This window comes from Jaminaea rosea, assembly GCF_003144245.1.
Source record: "Jaminaea rosea strain MCA 5214 unplaced genomic scaffold BDZ90scaffold_9, whole genome shotgun sequence".
Lineage (NCBI taxonomy): Eukaryota > Fungi > Basidiomycota > Exobasidiomycetes > Microstromatales > Jaminaea > Jaminaea rosea.
In genome coordinates, this window is record NW_020289983.1 from 127,598 (window position 1) to 139,698 (window position 12,101).

At 59.5% G+C, this 12,101-nt stretch overlaps 5 protein-coding genes across 5 annotated transcripts; 3 read left to right on the plus strand and 2 right to left on the minus strand.

Moving 5' to 3' along the window:
• Nucleotides 1-157: 157 nt before the first annotated feature.
• On the plus strand, nucleotides 158-5,357 carry BDZ90DRAFT_232845 (hypothetical protein). Its single transcript, XM_025506406.1, has one exon. It carries the CDS (start codon nucleotides 203-205, stop codon nucleotides 5,225-5,227), a length of 5,025 nt encoding a protein of 1,674 aa, XP_025361336.1. The 5' UTR covers nucleotides 158-202; the 3' UTR covers nucleotides 5,228-5,357.
• BDZ90DRAFT_190626 (nucleoside hydrolase) lies at nucleotides 5,325-7,195 on the minus strand. Its single transcript, XM_025503866.1, has 3 exons — nucleotides 6,872-7,195; nucleotides 6,011-6,800; nucleotides 5,325-5,930 (listed from the first exon to the last, which is right to left on the minus strand). Exons 1-3 carry the CDS (start codon nucleotides 6,981-6,983, stop codon nucleotides 5,423-5,425), a joined length of 1,410 nt encoding a protein of 469 aa, XP_025361337.1. The 5' UTR covers nucleotides 6,984-7,195; the 3' UTR covers nucleotides 5,325-5,422.
• BDZ90DRAFT_232847 (hypothetical protein) lies at nucleotides 7,189-8,663 on the plus strand. Its single transcript, XM_025506407.1, has 2 exons — nucleotides 7,189-8,037; nucleotides 8,113-8,663. The coding sequence occupies exons 1-2, from the start codon at nucleotides 7,409-7,411 to the stop codon at nucleotides 8,519-8,521; spliced, it is 1,038 nt and encodes a 345-aa protein (XP_025361338.1). The 5' UTR covers nucleotides 7,189-7,408; the 3' UTR covers nucleotides 8,522-8,663.
• Nucleotides 8,664-9,163: 500 nt separating this feature from the next.
• BDZ90DRAFT_280219 (hypothetical protein) lies at nucleotides 9,164-10,418 on the plus strand (the record flags this gene model as incomplete). Its single annotated transcript, XM_025509256.1, has 2 exons — nucleotides 9,164-9,857; nucleotides 9,941-10,418. The coding sequence occupies exons 1-2, from the start codon at nucleotides 9,184-9,186 to the stop codon at nucleotides 10,416-10,418; spliced, it is 1,152 nt and encodes a 383-aa protein (XP_025361339.1). The 5' UTR covers nucleotides 9,164-9,183.
• Nucleotides 10,419-10,499: 81 nt separating this feature from the next.
• BDZ90DRAFT_265000 (Metallo-hydrolase/oxidoreductase) lies at nucleotides 10,500-12,043 on the minus strand (the record flags this gene model as incomplete). The annotated part of the gene is made up of 2 exons (XM_025508649.1): nucleotides 11,396-12,043; nucleotides 10,500-11,331 (listed from the first exon to the last, which is right to left on the minus strand). The coding sequence occupies exons 1-2, from the start codon at nucleotides 11,824-11,826 to the stop codon at nucleotides 10,500-10,502; spliced, it is 1,263 nt and encodes a 420-aa protein (XP_025361340.1). The 5' UTR covers nucleotides 11,827-12,043.
• Between the last annotated feature and the right edge of the window lie 58 nt (nucleotides 12,044-12,101).

Genomic DNA, 12,101 nt, shown 5'->3' on the forward strand with positions numbered 1-12,101 from the left:
TGATCCTTTGTTCAAGCGGGCAAAGGGCTTCGATTTGATTGATGTCGCGTCGTCCTCCCGTCGAGGGCGGGCGGAGCTGCGAGTCGGACTGGCAGGCGGGCAAGCGGGCCGGCATCGATGAGCCATCTTGCCGCTCGTTCATCTCTGCTCCGCTTCGACTCCATCGCTCCCTGTGTTCCCTCCGCCTGCTGCTGCTCAAGGCATGGCTAGCAGCAGTAAATTCAGATCTGGTGAAAAGGAAGAAGAAGAGGGTGCGGCTCTTCAGTCTTCGCGCATACACGGCAACGGGGAAGCGGCCCTGCCACCATCGTCATCCTCATCCCCATCCTCTTCAGCAGCAATGGGCTGCCTACCGACGAGGCGCCCTTCCCCAACTCCTACTCCTCCGATCACTACTCGAGTTCAATCTCCGTCCCCTTCTCCTCCATCCTCTTCGACACAAAGGGAGGGTGGTAGTGTCGTGAACGATCGTAGCGAAAGCCCTGCTACTCCGGCGCACCCAGATGATCATACTTCTATGCCGCGGCAAACGGTGCATCGCTCCATCAGTACGCCATTGAGTCATCGTATGGGAGATCTGAGACATCCTCGTCCATCACAGCGAGCGACATCATCGTACAATGAGGGAGCTGCGACCTCGCGCAACGGTCTTGCATCCCCCCAAGCAGCGTCGCATTCTGCTACCTCGTCCTCGATCCGGCATACAACCTCGGTCCCTTCACCTTCCTCCTCATCGCCTCTGCACGAGGACCTCTCTTCCCCCTCTGCTCTAGCCCAACACATACTCGACACACTTCAGCTGCCCATCTCTCACCTCCTACATACCATCCCCCACCACCTCCTCGAGGAGTCGCAAGAGATGCTCTCCGCGACCAGCCTTCACGTACCAGTCGCAACCGTCCAGGCTGTATTGGAGGCCTTCAGAGGGCTGAATTGGATCAGTGGCAGGGTAGCTACCCATCCCTCTGATGGCGAGCCATCGAGAGAAAGTAGCTTTGATTTGGTTGAGCTGGTGCAACGAGCCGCAGACGTTGTTTCTGGTCAGGCAGCGGACAAAGGCATCGAGGTTGTGCTCCTTTCAGACAACTCGTCAAACCCCACGAGCTCAGCAAGTCAGCTGCAAGTTATGGCCAATGGGGATGTAGGAGCGGTGCGCTGCCTCCTTATCCACACCATGTCGCGCTACATCGACCTCTCCCCGAAAGGCTCGACGGTAGAGGTGGATCTGCTCCTCGAGAAGAACCAGATCGCCTTCGCCCTAGGAACTCAGACGCCATCTGGAGCTATGCCTCCGCGGTCCGAGCTCTTTGCTCCTGAAGGCTACATGCTCCAGCTGGCTGGCGCAGATTGGGCGGTAGCAGATGGGGAGAAGCTCAAAGGCAGGCTCAGCTTCCCGTCCATCGTCGCGTCTCTGGCCCCGCCAGGCGCGCCCACGTCGACCGTGACTACCAAGACCGACGCGCAGGAGAAGATCCCCCACCTTTCCCGCCCCTCTCTAGCAGAAGATCCCACGCCGACCCAGCTGAGCAACTTTGCCGCGTTCGAGCTCAAGGATCAGCGCGCTGCTCTACACGCCGACAGCGAAAGCCCCTTCGCCGCTGGTCTCACGGATCTCCTACAGCGGTTCGGCTGTGAAGTGACTCGAATTGCGACCGGTGATCACGGTGAGGGTCCAGGAGGAGCAGCAGCTGCAACCACGCCGGCGAAGACGGCCATTGCGCTTTCTGGGGGCGATGGGAGGCCGGCGCTTGTGGAGTACAAGTCGGACTTGGCAAAGGAGATTTCTTCATCAGGCGACGCTGCGGGGGAGAAGATCGATAAAGTGCAAGCCGTGTTGGATCCGGTCTCCGGTGTGCCCGTCATGCTCGGCGATAAGCCAGATGGCGGTTACAGCACAGCCCCCGTATCACCAGCAGGCTCAGCGCAGCCGTCTTCCGTCCCTATGGAGCGCAATACCACATCAGGCTCAGCCAACTCTAACGCCAGCACCGTGCGAGCCACCTCGCCGAGCGCTGTCAGCAGCGGCGGCGGCGACGAGATGCCCGCCTTCTCCTTCCTCATGATCGACGATGACGTTGAAGTGCTACAGCAAGAGCTCCTGCGCATGCGATCGGCCCTTCCCATCCTACGTACAGCGTTGGGGCAGACAACGCCTCACCCGGACAATGCGGCAGCCGTCGCATCAGCCGAGTTTCCATTGGATGGAAGAGGACCGTCAACGTCAGTCTCCCCGCCTCGCAGTGCGACGCAGGCCATCATATTCTTCTCGTCGCTCGCCACTTATCGCTCGATAAAGGATCTGGTACAGCGCCTACTCGAAGGAGGCGTGCAAGCTCCGGGTGACAGCAATGTTACCACACCCAGCGATGTGGCCGCCAACGCTCTCCTGCCCGAGATAGTTGTCATCCCTAAGCCAGCCGGCGCCCGCCGAATCCTCACTGCCCTGCATACAGCCGTGCGCAAACCGTTCGTCGATGCAGCTTTTACGCCTATCGCAACCAGTCCGAGCTCGCCGCACTTGTGGGGCTCAAGAACGCGGTCATCGACGAACACGAAGGGTACGTCCGCCGCAGCCTCTCCTTCGCACGAAAGCAAAGGAAACACTCCCGCACCTCCACAACAAGATGTTTCACCGTCAAAGAAGTCGGCTCCCTCCTCGCCATCTCAGCAATCAGCATGGAGCGCAGCGACGCCAGCGTCGCCACCACGCTCCAGCGCCAATGTTCCCACGTCGCCCCGACGATCTCCGAACAGGCGTGGACCAGGTATGAAGATCCCCAACTTCCCTCGCACAGATCCGGCGTCCGTCATGGCCAGCACGCCGTCCCTCCCTACGCCATTGCGTCAGGAGCTGTCGAGAAGCAACAGCTCAGAGGGTGGTAATGAAGAGGAGGCTGCGAGCCCAACAATGCAGCAACATGCTTCACAAGCGGGGGCCACCCTCCAGCCGCAGTCGCGTTCCCCCGTCCTCCACGCCCTGCGCACTAGTGGCGGCAGCCGTGGCTCCCCCTCGAACTCGACCTCCGCCTCCCCCTCCGTCACCGGAAGCAACCTCCTCACCCCAGCACCACCCCTGTCTTCCCATTCATCACATCGCTCGTCCACCGGCTCGAGCAGTCCAATGCCGGTAGAAGCTCTTGAATACTTCAGCGAGACGGCAGCCCGTCTCGGAACTGGTCTGGGCGCAGGAGGTGGAGGAGGAGCGAGCGGGATGATGATACAGTCGCACGATGGGAAGCCCGCTGGCATCTTCTTTCAGCCCATCAAGCCGCCCGCGCTGGGTCGTAGAAGTAACAGTGCGTACAGTCACGGGAGCGCGGGGACGAGGAGAAGTGGCGCCTCGCGTGGGGGAGGGAGTGGGGGAGCGAATACGCCTGCTGCGATTGGGGCTGGTGGTAATGGCACCTCGCCGAATAAGTCGGGCGAAGTCTCGCCGCACCCGAGCAGCGCGAGCGCGAGCAGTGCAGGTGGAAGTGCAGGAAGCAGCAACCAGAGCAACTTCCGACGTCGAATCTCTGGCGGCAGCGCCGGTGGGGATGTGCAAGACGATGCGTCCACCGCGGCTGTTACGTCTCCCCGTGCAAGACCGCTGGCAAAGATCCTGGACGAGTCGGGCACGGCGGGCGAAACGCCTTCTGAGAGGCAACGACGTCTTTCCTCCGAGGGCGCGAACAGTATGCAGCTTGATGGGACAGCGTCTGACAGTGGGCAAGTGACACCCTTGACATCGTCCAACTTGGAACATCTCGGAGATGAGCAGTCGCCTCAATCTGACGGCACGACCGCTGAACCACCAACGTTGGCCTCAAGGAACGGCGTAGGGCAAGATTCAGCGGGTCCATCGACATCGTCATCATTGCTCACGGCCCGCTCCCCAGCAACGGACTGGCAGTCTGCGCCACCAGGTACCCTCTTCTCGCCGCAGGTGGGCATCGATCAAGTACTTGCAGCAAAGTCGCCCCCGCTGGCCACGCCAATCTCTCAGCCTTTCTCTTCCGCATCATTGGCGCCGCAGTCATCAGGAGCGTCAGCGTCGACATCGCTGCAGGCAATTGCTGGAGAGGAGAGTAGGGATAGCGATGTCAGGAGACAGCAGGGCATTGAGATGTCCAGAGGTCCGTCGCCCGCTGTGCCTACACCGCCCCTGCCAGTCGTGCGTCGTGTATCCGCGAGCCGACGCGCTGATGAGGCCAATTCAACTGCCCCTCAGCCAGGCGCTACTGCCACTGCCTCGCGGCAGGCAGAGCGCACAGAGCATGACAACGCGAACGTGAACGATGCTATCAACGAATCCACCTCGCCCGAACAACCTGTCAGCGTTCCTCCCTCGGCAGCAGCAGCGTCAACAGCCGCCGCTTCCACTGGCGCGGGCCCCTCCTCTGGCGTTCGTCCATCTGCGCAACCGCAATCTGGCCTCCTAATCGGCGCAGGGTTCGCCCCAACTACACGTCGCGGCGCTCCTTCGCGTCGAGCCGCAGTACGGGAGAAAGTCCTGCCGCCCATTAAGGTGCTGATCGTTGAGGACAACCCCATTAATCAGCGCATCTTGAAGCAGTTCATGAACCGCAAGCGCATCCAGTCCGAAGTCGCCGTCAACGGACGCGAGGCGGTGGACAAATGGGCTACTGGTGGTTTCCATCTCATCTTGATGGACATCCAGCTGCCCGTCATGGATGGTATTGAGGCAACGAAGGAGATCAGAAGACGCGAGATGAGTGAGGGAGTCGTGCCGCCAACCAGTCCTTCGGGTGGACCGACTTCTGGTGGACAGGGCAGGTTGGGCGTTGACGGAATGTCGACCACCACAACCGGCACCTCCTCTTCAGCTTCGTCAACAAGTCTCACAACCCCCAACACGGCCCTGAGCACCCCGGCCTCTACCCCCTTCCGCGCCTCCGTCATCATCGTCGCGCTGACAGCCTCTTCCCTCAACTCGGACAAGGTAGCCGCCCTTTCCTCAGGCTGCAACGACTTCCTGCAGAAGCCCGTCAGTCTCGTCTGGCTGGAGAAGAAGATCATCGAATGGGGAAGCATGCAGTACATCGTTGGGTATCTCGGAGAAGAGCAGCGCAGAGCGATCGGCGCGGGAAGTAGCGCTGGGAAGAGGGGAGGTTATGGGACTTCTGGAGCTGGGCCTGATGTTAGGAAGGCGTTTGGCAAGGCGCCAGATGTCAAGGCGCGACAGCTGGCTAGTAGGTTGCATTTGCCTGCAACGAAGGCGAAGTGAATGTGAGGGGAGAAGGAGGAGGGTGGATTGAGCGTCACCGAGAGGAAGAAAGAGTCATTCAGGGATTCGTGGCGGTTTCATCCTCGTGACCTCTCTAATCGATATGGTGCTATTCCAGTGCGATGCGACGATGTGACTCTACGTATCCAGTGTGATGTCCGTCGATGCAAAAGACGGCTGGACGACGGGCGTCCTCTAGCACCCCAAGCTCCAGCAGAACACGTCCGGGAACCACTTTCCCTCTGCAGGGCTCTCTGTCACCACGCTCACGAGTCCGGGCGTACCCGTAGCGCTCTCGCTCTCGTCGATCTTGGCGCCGCCATTGGCCTGCCTGGCTTCCTCTTCGGCAACAATTTCTGCCCTGCTCTTTCCTTTCGCCTTCTTCTCCCCCTCTTCTCCATGAGCACGTCGATCGACCACGCACATGCCACGCGTTAATGTCCCCTCCGTTTCGACGGCGAAGTGACGCTCCTGATAGCACCAGCCGCGCCCCTCGTCCTCGCTGCGGCGCTCGTTAGGCACCGCGTCTTGCGAAGGTGCAGAGTGGTAGCCTTCCGCTTGAGAGCGAGAGGCAAAGCAGGCGTGGGCCACGGCAAGCGGGTCGTGCGCTTGGAAGAGGTCGTGCACTGCAGGGTCGAAGGAGGAGGCGGAGGGGGCGTAGCTATTTGTCACTTGGCGGGGATGGGCAAGGATGGAGGTGATGCTGCGCGTGAGAAGGAGGCCGGGCAATAAGGTCAGCAGACAGTCGCTCAAGCGCTTGTTGAATGAGGCTCGCGCACTCACAACCGACTCAACGGCGTCTTGTCTCCCCCACTCATCAACCTCTTGTAGGGCACAGTGCTCCTCCCCGTGATGTCCAGCGGGAGAAGCTCAATGGGCAACCTCTGTCCTCTCTTCTCCTTGAGCGCCTCATGTCCCACGGCCTCCTCGAACAGCACCTTAGCGGCCCACGGGTCAGCATAAGTGTTGAACTCGGAGCAAGGCGCCGTATTCCCCGGTACATCGAGGGCACCACCCATGACGGAGATGAGCCCAACGCGAGCGAACGTATGCGGATCCTTTTGCCAGGCGAGGGCCAAATTGGTGAGAGGACCGATGGCCGCGATGCGAATGGTGTTGGGCGGATTGTTGCGCAGGTGCGAGAGCAGAGTGGAGGCAGAGTCGCTCGAAGAGAGGCGGAGAGGAGCTGGCACGTAAGGCGTCCCCTCGACCTCGCTGCTGCGGCCGGTCATAGGCGGCGGTACGGGCAGCGGGAAGGGGTCGTCTTTGAGGAAAGCTACCGAGCTCAATCCGTCACGCCCATGGAAGTAAGACGCAGTAAAGCGCTGCCTGCCTCCCAAGGGTCCCTCAGCACCAAGGGCTAGATCAATGACCCTGTTCCTCGCCTCTGGACCAAACAGGCGACCCCACCTTTCCCTTTCTGCGCTGCCCTCAGGCGAGGCCTCATACTGCTTGCGCAAGACCCCGAAGAGTCGCAGCACGTTATCGCGCGCATAGTCGAGGGTTGTGTTGCCGAATGTCAGGGTGAGGGCGAGCAGGTCTACGTGCGGGAGGGAGAGGGCGAGGATGAAGGCTGTGGCGGAGAGAAGAGTATTAGACTGCTCTACAGGCCATGTTTCGATGGTACCGCTCCGGTCTACTTACAGAGGATATCGTCCACGCCAGGGTCCGTATCGATGATGAGCTTGACGGGCTCCACCTTCTGTCCTGGCGCGAGCGGAGGATCGCGACTTGGCTCGGATGTGCTGGAGGTCATGACTGACTCGTGGAAGCTGGAGGATGCTCTAGATAGATATGAAGGCTTTTCTATGGATAATCACCTGAAGAAGAAGCGAATGAAGAGCGGAAAAAGGTAGGACGCTCTGCGTGGTCAGGTGGGTCCGGGAATGTGGGGAAGTCCCAAGGTCGAAGCGCAGGGGCTCTGCGCTACTTGTGTGCTTTCTTCTCAATCCAACGCGTGCGGGGCGCTGCTTGTGTGTGCTTTCTCATCCGGCGAGAAGGCCGAGAGAGTGACTGAGCCGGACCGCGGGAAAAAAAGTGGTGCCTGTTCCTGTTCCACGACTTTGGACCCTGGTGTTGATTGAGACGAGGAGGTAAAGGCAAAGCGAGATTGGCTCAAGATTGACGGTGACATTAGTCAAGATAGCAAGCAGGCTCGCTTTGACCTCAGGTACAGGGAATATGACGGCGGGAGACTCAAGAAGATCAAGACAACACCAGCAAGATGATGATGCGGATACGGGCCTCTCCTTCTTCAGTGACTCCCTCTCCTCCCTCTTCGACGTGCACACGCCCTCAAGAGGCACGCCTGGATCGCGTCTAGTCTACTCGCACCCACTCCTGCCATCAAGCCCCCTTGCCTCCTCCGGCTCGGTCGGGTCACTCACCTACAACATTCCGAACCACGATGGCGTGAATACAAAGCTCTTCGCCCATTATCAGTGGGATGCAGGTTGGGAGCTGGCCAACGACATCGTTCTCTCGTCTTCCCCGTCCTTTTCGTCCTCCTCCTCTCCGTCGTCATCGGCGTCGTCACGTTGGGCGGACGTCAGAGGCAAGACGACCCTGGAGCTGGGCGCGGGTACGGGTCTGCCCTCTCTCGTAGCAGCGAGGATGGGAGCAAGACGAAGTGTCGTGACGGACTATCCTGATGAGGGGATACTGAGATGCTTGAGGGGCAATGTCGAGCTGGAGGAGAAGGAGAGGCGCTCACGGCGAGGTGACCAGGAGAGTACACAGCAAGATGAGCAAAAGCTCATGGTGCGCGGCCTTGCTTGGGGTGACGAGGCGCAAGAACACGAGCTGTTAAGGTGAGTCACCAATTCGTCTCAATATCTCTCTCTGGACTATTCTTGGCTGACCTTTGCCACTCTCTCATTGTTCAGCCTTCAACCAGGAGGATATGATCGACTCTTGATAGCAGACACGCTCTGGGTTTCCTCATCTCACCCGCTCCTCATACACTCCATATTGCGGCTCATATCCCGTACGCATGGCCGCGTACTAGTCGCGGCAGGATACCACTCTGGTATTCCTTGCGTACGCCGTTTCTTTGAGGCGTGCGAGCGCGGTATGTCCGGCATGGGTAGGCTTGTGCCAGATGAGGAGATGGGCGGCGTAAGAGAACGAAATGTCCAGAGTGGAGAAACGGGCAAGTGCGCTTGGTACAAGTCGGCAAATGATGGGCAGGAGGACCAGAACGATGACATGGGGTCAATTGAGGAGAGGGCGAAGCGCTGTGTACTGGCTTCGCTGAGATGGGCCCCGCACGTGGAGCAGGAGCAGGCGAAATAATGACGAGCACCTGATGTTTCCTGGTTGATCTGACTGCCACTGCATGCTACGTTGGGCCATGCCACTGCGGCGGTGCACGGCGAGCCAATCACCCTGGCATGACGGCAACCTCGGCGATGCTCTCCAGCTCCCGCGGTTCTGACTGTACCGCCGTACCGCTCGCGGCGTGGCTTTGGCTCAGTGATCATGCAGAGGCCCGAGGCCCAAGAAACGCATTGCTCGGCCTCAATCTCCACGTACGTCGAGCGACATATCACAAGCGAGTGCTTGACTTGACAACGATGTCGAGGGAGCGATGCGGCACCCTTGCCTGTGATATTGCAGATCATCGAATCGAGCTCGTCGCTGGAAGGCTTGGAGACTTGGAGGCTCAAGCTCCCCAGAGAACGGTACCTCGGTCAGCGAGCCGTCAAACCTTGTCTCGCTCTGCAGCGGCTCGATCGCATGGCGTTTTTCGGCTGCAGGCAAAAGGCGGAGGTGGAGCTCAGAGCTTCGCGAGGCTTGAAATGGAGGTCAGCATCTCGAATTTGGTACATACAAGCCGGTCAGCAACCTGCACCGGTGCTCGGCCTCGGGAGCCATAAGAAGAAGAAGAGGGACCAGGCTGTGGAAGCTTGCACTTCGCCTTCTTTACCACCGCCACTCTCGAGCATCTCGCAACCATGTCTCCAACATCCTCGTCAGGTGGCGAAGGCTTCGACGGCCCGCCATCCCCCGACCATCGCAACCACCTTCTCTCCTCCGCCATCAGGCAATTGTACGTCCCCACTCCTCGCCTACCCTTGGACCCCGAGACACTCGCTCTTTTCCGATGGTCGCGACCGGACCTCTACAGCCTAGTCGAGCAAGCCGACGCCGATGAGCAGGAGCGCAAGGCTCAAGAGAGCAAGTTGGTGGAGCATATAGTCAAGACGCGCGACAAGATCATGCTCGAGACGCAATACCCTTGTCTGGCAGCGTACGCCTTCTTGGTGCCGGGAATGGTATTTCAAGAGCCCTACGGGCGAGCTCTCGACCTTCTGCGCAACGATGAAGGAGGGACACGTCGTCCCACCTTTCTTGACCTAGGATGCGGTCTCGGGCAGGACATTCGTGCCATTCTCTCCCGCGACCCTGTGCTAGGTCGAGCCGGGATTCCTGCGGAGCGCTGTGTTGCTTCTGATCTGCTGGGTAGTCTGATGAGGGCTGGATTCGAGCTGTTTGGTGATCGGGAGGGGGAGGGAGGACTGGAAGGGGTCAAGTGGGTTGAGGCCGATGTGTTCAAGAGAGAGGACTTGGAGAGGTTGAAGAAACTTACGGATGGGGGAGAGGGGTACGACGTTATTTTCCTGGGAAGGTGAGCGTGCACGTTGCGCTCAGGCGCTCATGCTAGTGACGAAGAGCTTACACCTGCTAATCATCCCCTCTGCTCGTCCGCAGCTTCCTTCACCTCTTCTCCCTCTCAGCGCAAAAGCGCTGTCTCGCCGCTCTGGACTACCTTCTCTCACGTCGTCCTGGTTCGATAATCTTTGGTAGGCAGACAGGCTGCGATCAGGCTTACAACGTGGTCAAACGTCAAGAAGGCAGCAAACCCGCCGCAGCACGTAGCGAGCACGAGCAGGGGGAAGACCCGCAAAGTGAGGTCTTCCGTCACGATGCCCGGACCTTCAAATTGTTGGCGGAGCAGGGCAAGGTGGGCATTGAAGGGATCGACGTACCTGGAGGCGAGGCACAAAGATTCAAGTGGCGCTGTGATTCCGAGGTGCACAGTGTGGCTGCTGAAGGGGGTGGCAAGGATCCCAAGAGGAATGCCAAGATAAAGGAGGGGGAGGGAATGCAACGTCGTCGTGATGGGACCGCAGACGGGGAGCAGACCCACGAGATCAAGTCGCTGCATTTCTGCATAACGAGGACGTGAGGTCGGGGAGAGGGGAGGACATCTATCAATACGTCTAGACATACGCACAGCTACCTCTAATACGATCGATCCACTGCATCATCACTGCGCCCGCCAAACTCTCGTCTCTCCCAACCCAGTAGTCTCAAACCACTGGCTCCCCTTGACCAGCCCCTCCAATCTCTGCACCGGCTCCTCCCACTGCTCATCACTCATGATCCACGTCCCCCAGTGCATCCCGACAGCCTTCTTCGCCCTGATATCCTTGGCAATCTCTACCGAGTCCTCAGGGCTGACATGCTGGGGTCGCATATGCCAACGAGGGGAGTAGGAGCCAATAGGGAGGAAGGCCACGTCGAAGGGCCCGGAATGGGCGCCGATGCTGCGGTACAGTGAAGGCGAGTAGCCGGTATCGCCAGAGAAGAAGAGGTGGGGTGACAAAGAGGTGGTGGCGCTGCGCAATTCCAGTGAGTAGGAGCACCAGAGTGATTGGTTGGTGTCCAGGCCAGTGCGAGCCGTCCAATGCATGGCGGGGAGGGCTCGTGCCTGAAGGACGACGTCACTCTTCTTGTCCTCGCCATCGCCGCCCGTGGGGATCTTCACCTCTTGCCACCAATCCAGCTCAAAGATGTTCTCCCTTGGTGCCTTGGCCGCGCATGCCAGCAACAGCCTGCCCATCCCCTTCGGCACGACCCACTTGGTGTCCTCGCCCAACAACGGCACCACCCTCGCGTCGAAATGGTCGAAGTGATTGTGACTCACTACTACGACGTCAATGTGCGTGTGGGACAGGATGTCCTCCAGTGTCGCAGGGAGGGTTGTATTGAGGCGAGTGGGGGAGAAGAGCGAGGGGATGGGTTGGACGCCGAAGACTGGGTCTGTTAGGATTGTGAGGTGAGAGGAGAGGGTGAGGAGGAAGGTCGATTGGCCGATCCTGAGTGCGAAAGAAGGAGTAGAGGTCAGCCTCAATCTTGAATCGTATTGATCGCGCTGCTCACCAGGTGTACGCCAGATCCGACTGTGAAGGCTTAAGGGAGCGCTGTGGCCCAGCCTTGGAGGCTCGCAGCTCGCTCTCGCTCAACTCATCCCAGCTGTCAGGCTCAGAACCCGAGCCAGCGGCTGCTCCCTTGTTGCCCTTGTTCACTCCCCTCTTCTTGGTATTCGGCCCCCTATGCTTCGCCCAGTTCGGCTGCGTCGTCTGCAATCTACTCATGATTCTCTCTTGCGAGCTCTTCTTGATCCCTCCATCAGCATTAAACCTGAAATGCGTGGCGAAGTATAGGCCCTTCCAGACGATGAATTCCCATACGCCTTGCTCCCTCCATTCAGGGAAAGGGTTGACGTAGCGCCCCAAGATGGAGGTAGAGGCAAAGCGCTCCTCGATAGCGGCGCACTCCTCGCTGCTGAGCGACTGCTGTGTGACGGCCATGGACGACTCGCCGTCGCCTCGAGGCTCATCAACGCCGCTCGCCCCCTTGATTTTGCGATGATGACGCTTTCGCCTCCTCCTAACTGTACTGCGTCTGAGGGAGTCCTGAGCGAGGTAGTAGAGTCCCCAAGCGGCACAGTACGTCGTGGCGGCCGTGAGGAGGTAGCGAGACCATTTTGCTGGCTGCTGCGAAGAGGATGAGGAGACCGTGTTGCTGGCGAGCGCCTGCCCAAAGTAGGGCGGAGGCATGCGTGCCATTGTTGGCATATATTGAG

Excerpts from the sequence above, each read along its gene's own strand:
- BDZ90DRAFT_190626 (XM_025503866.1), bottom strand. The coding sequence starts at position 6,983 with ATGACCTCCAGCACATCCGAGCCAAGTCGCGATCCTCCGCTCGCGCCA. Across the intron at positions 6,801-6,871 it reads TGGCGTGGACGATATCCTCT|CCTTCATCCTCGCCCTCTCC; the intron begins GTAAGTAGACCG and ends TCTCCGCCACAG. Across the intron at positions 5,931-6,010 it reads AAGACGCCGTTGAGTCGGTT|CATCACCTCCATCCTTGCCC; the intron begins GTGAGTGCGCGA and ends TCTCACGCGCAG.
- BDZ90DRAFT_232845 (XM_025506406.1), top strand. The coding sequence starts at position 203 with ATGGCTAGCAGCAGTAAATTCAGATCTGGTGAAAAGGAAGAAGAAGAG.
- BDZ90DRAFT_232847 (XM_025506407.1), top strand. The coding sequence starts at position 7,409 with ATGACGGCGGGAGACTCAAGAAGATCAAGACAACACCAGCAAGATGAT. Across the intron at positions 8,038-8,112 it reads CAAGAACACGAGCTGTTAAG|CCTTCAACCAGGAGGATATG; the intron begins GTGAGTCACCAA and ends CTCATTGTTCAG.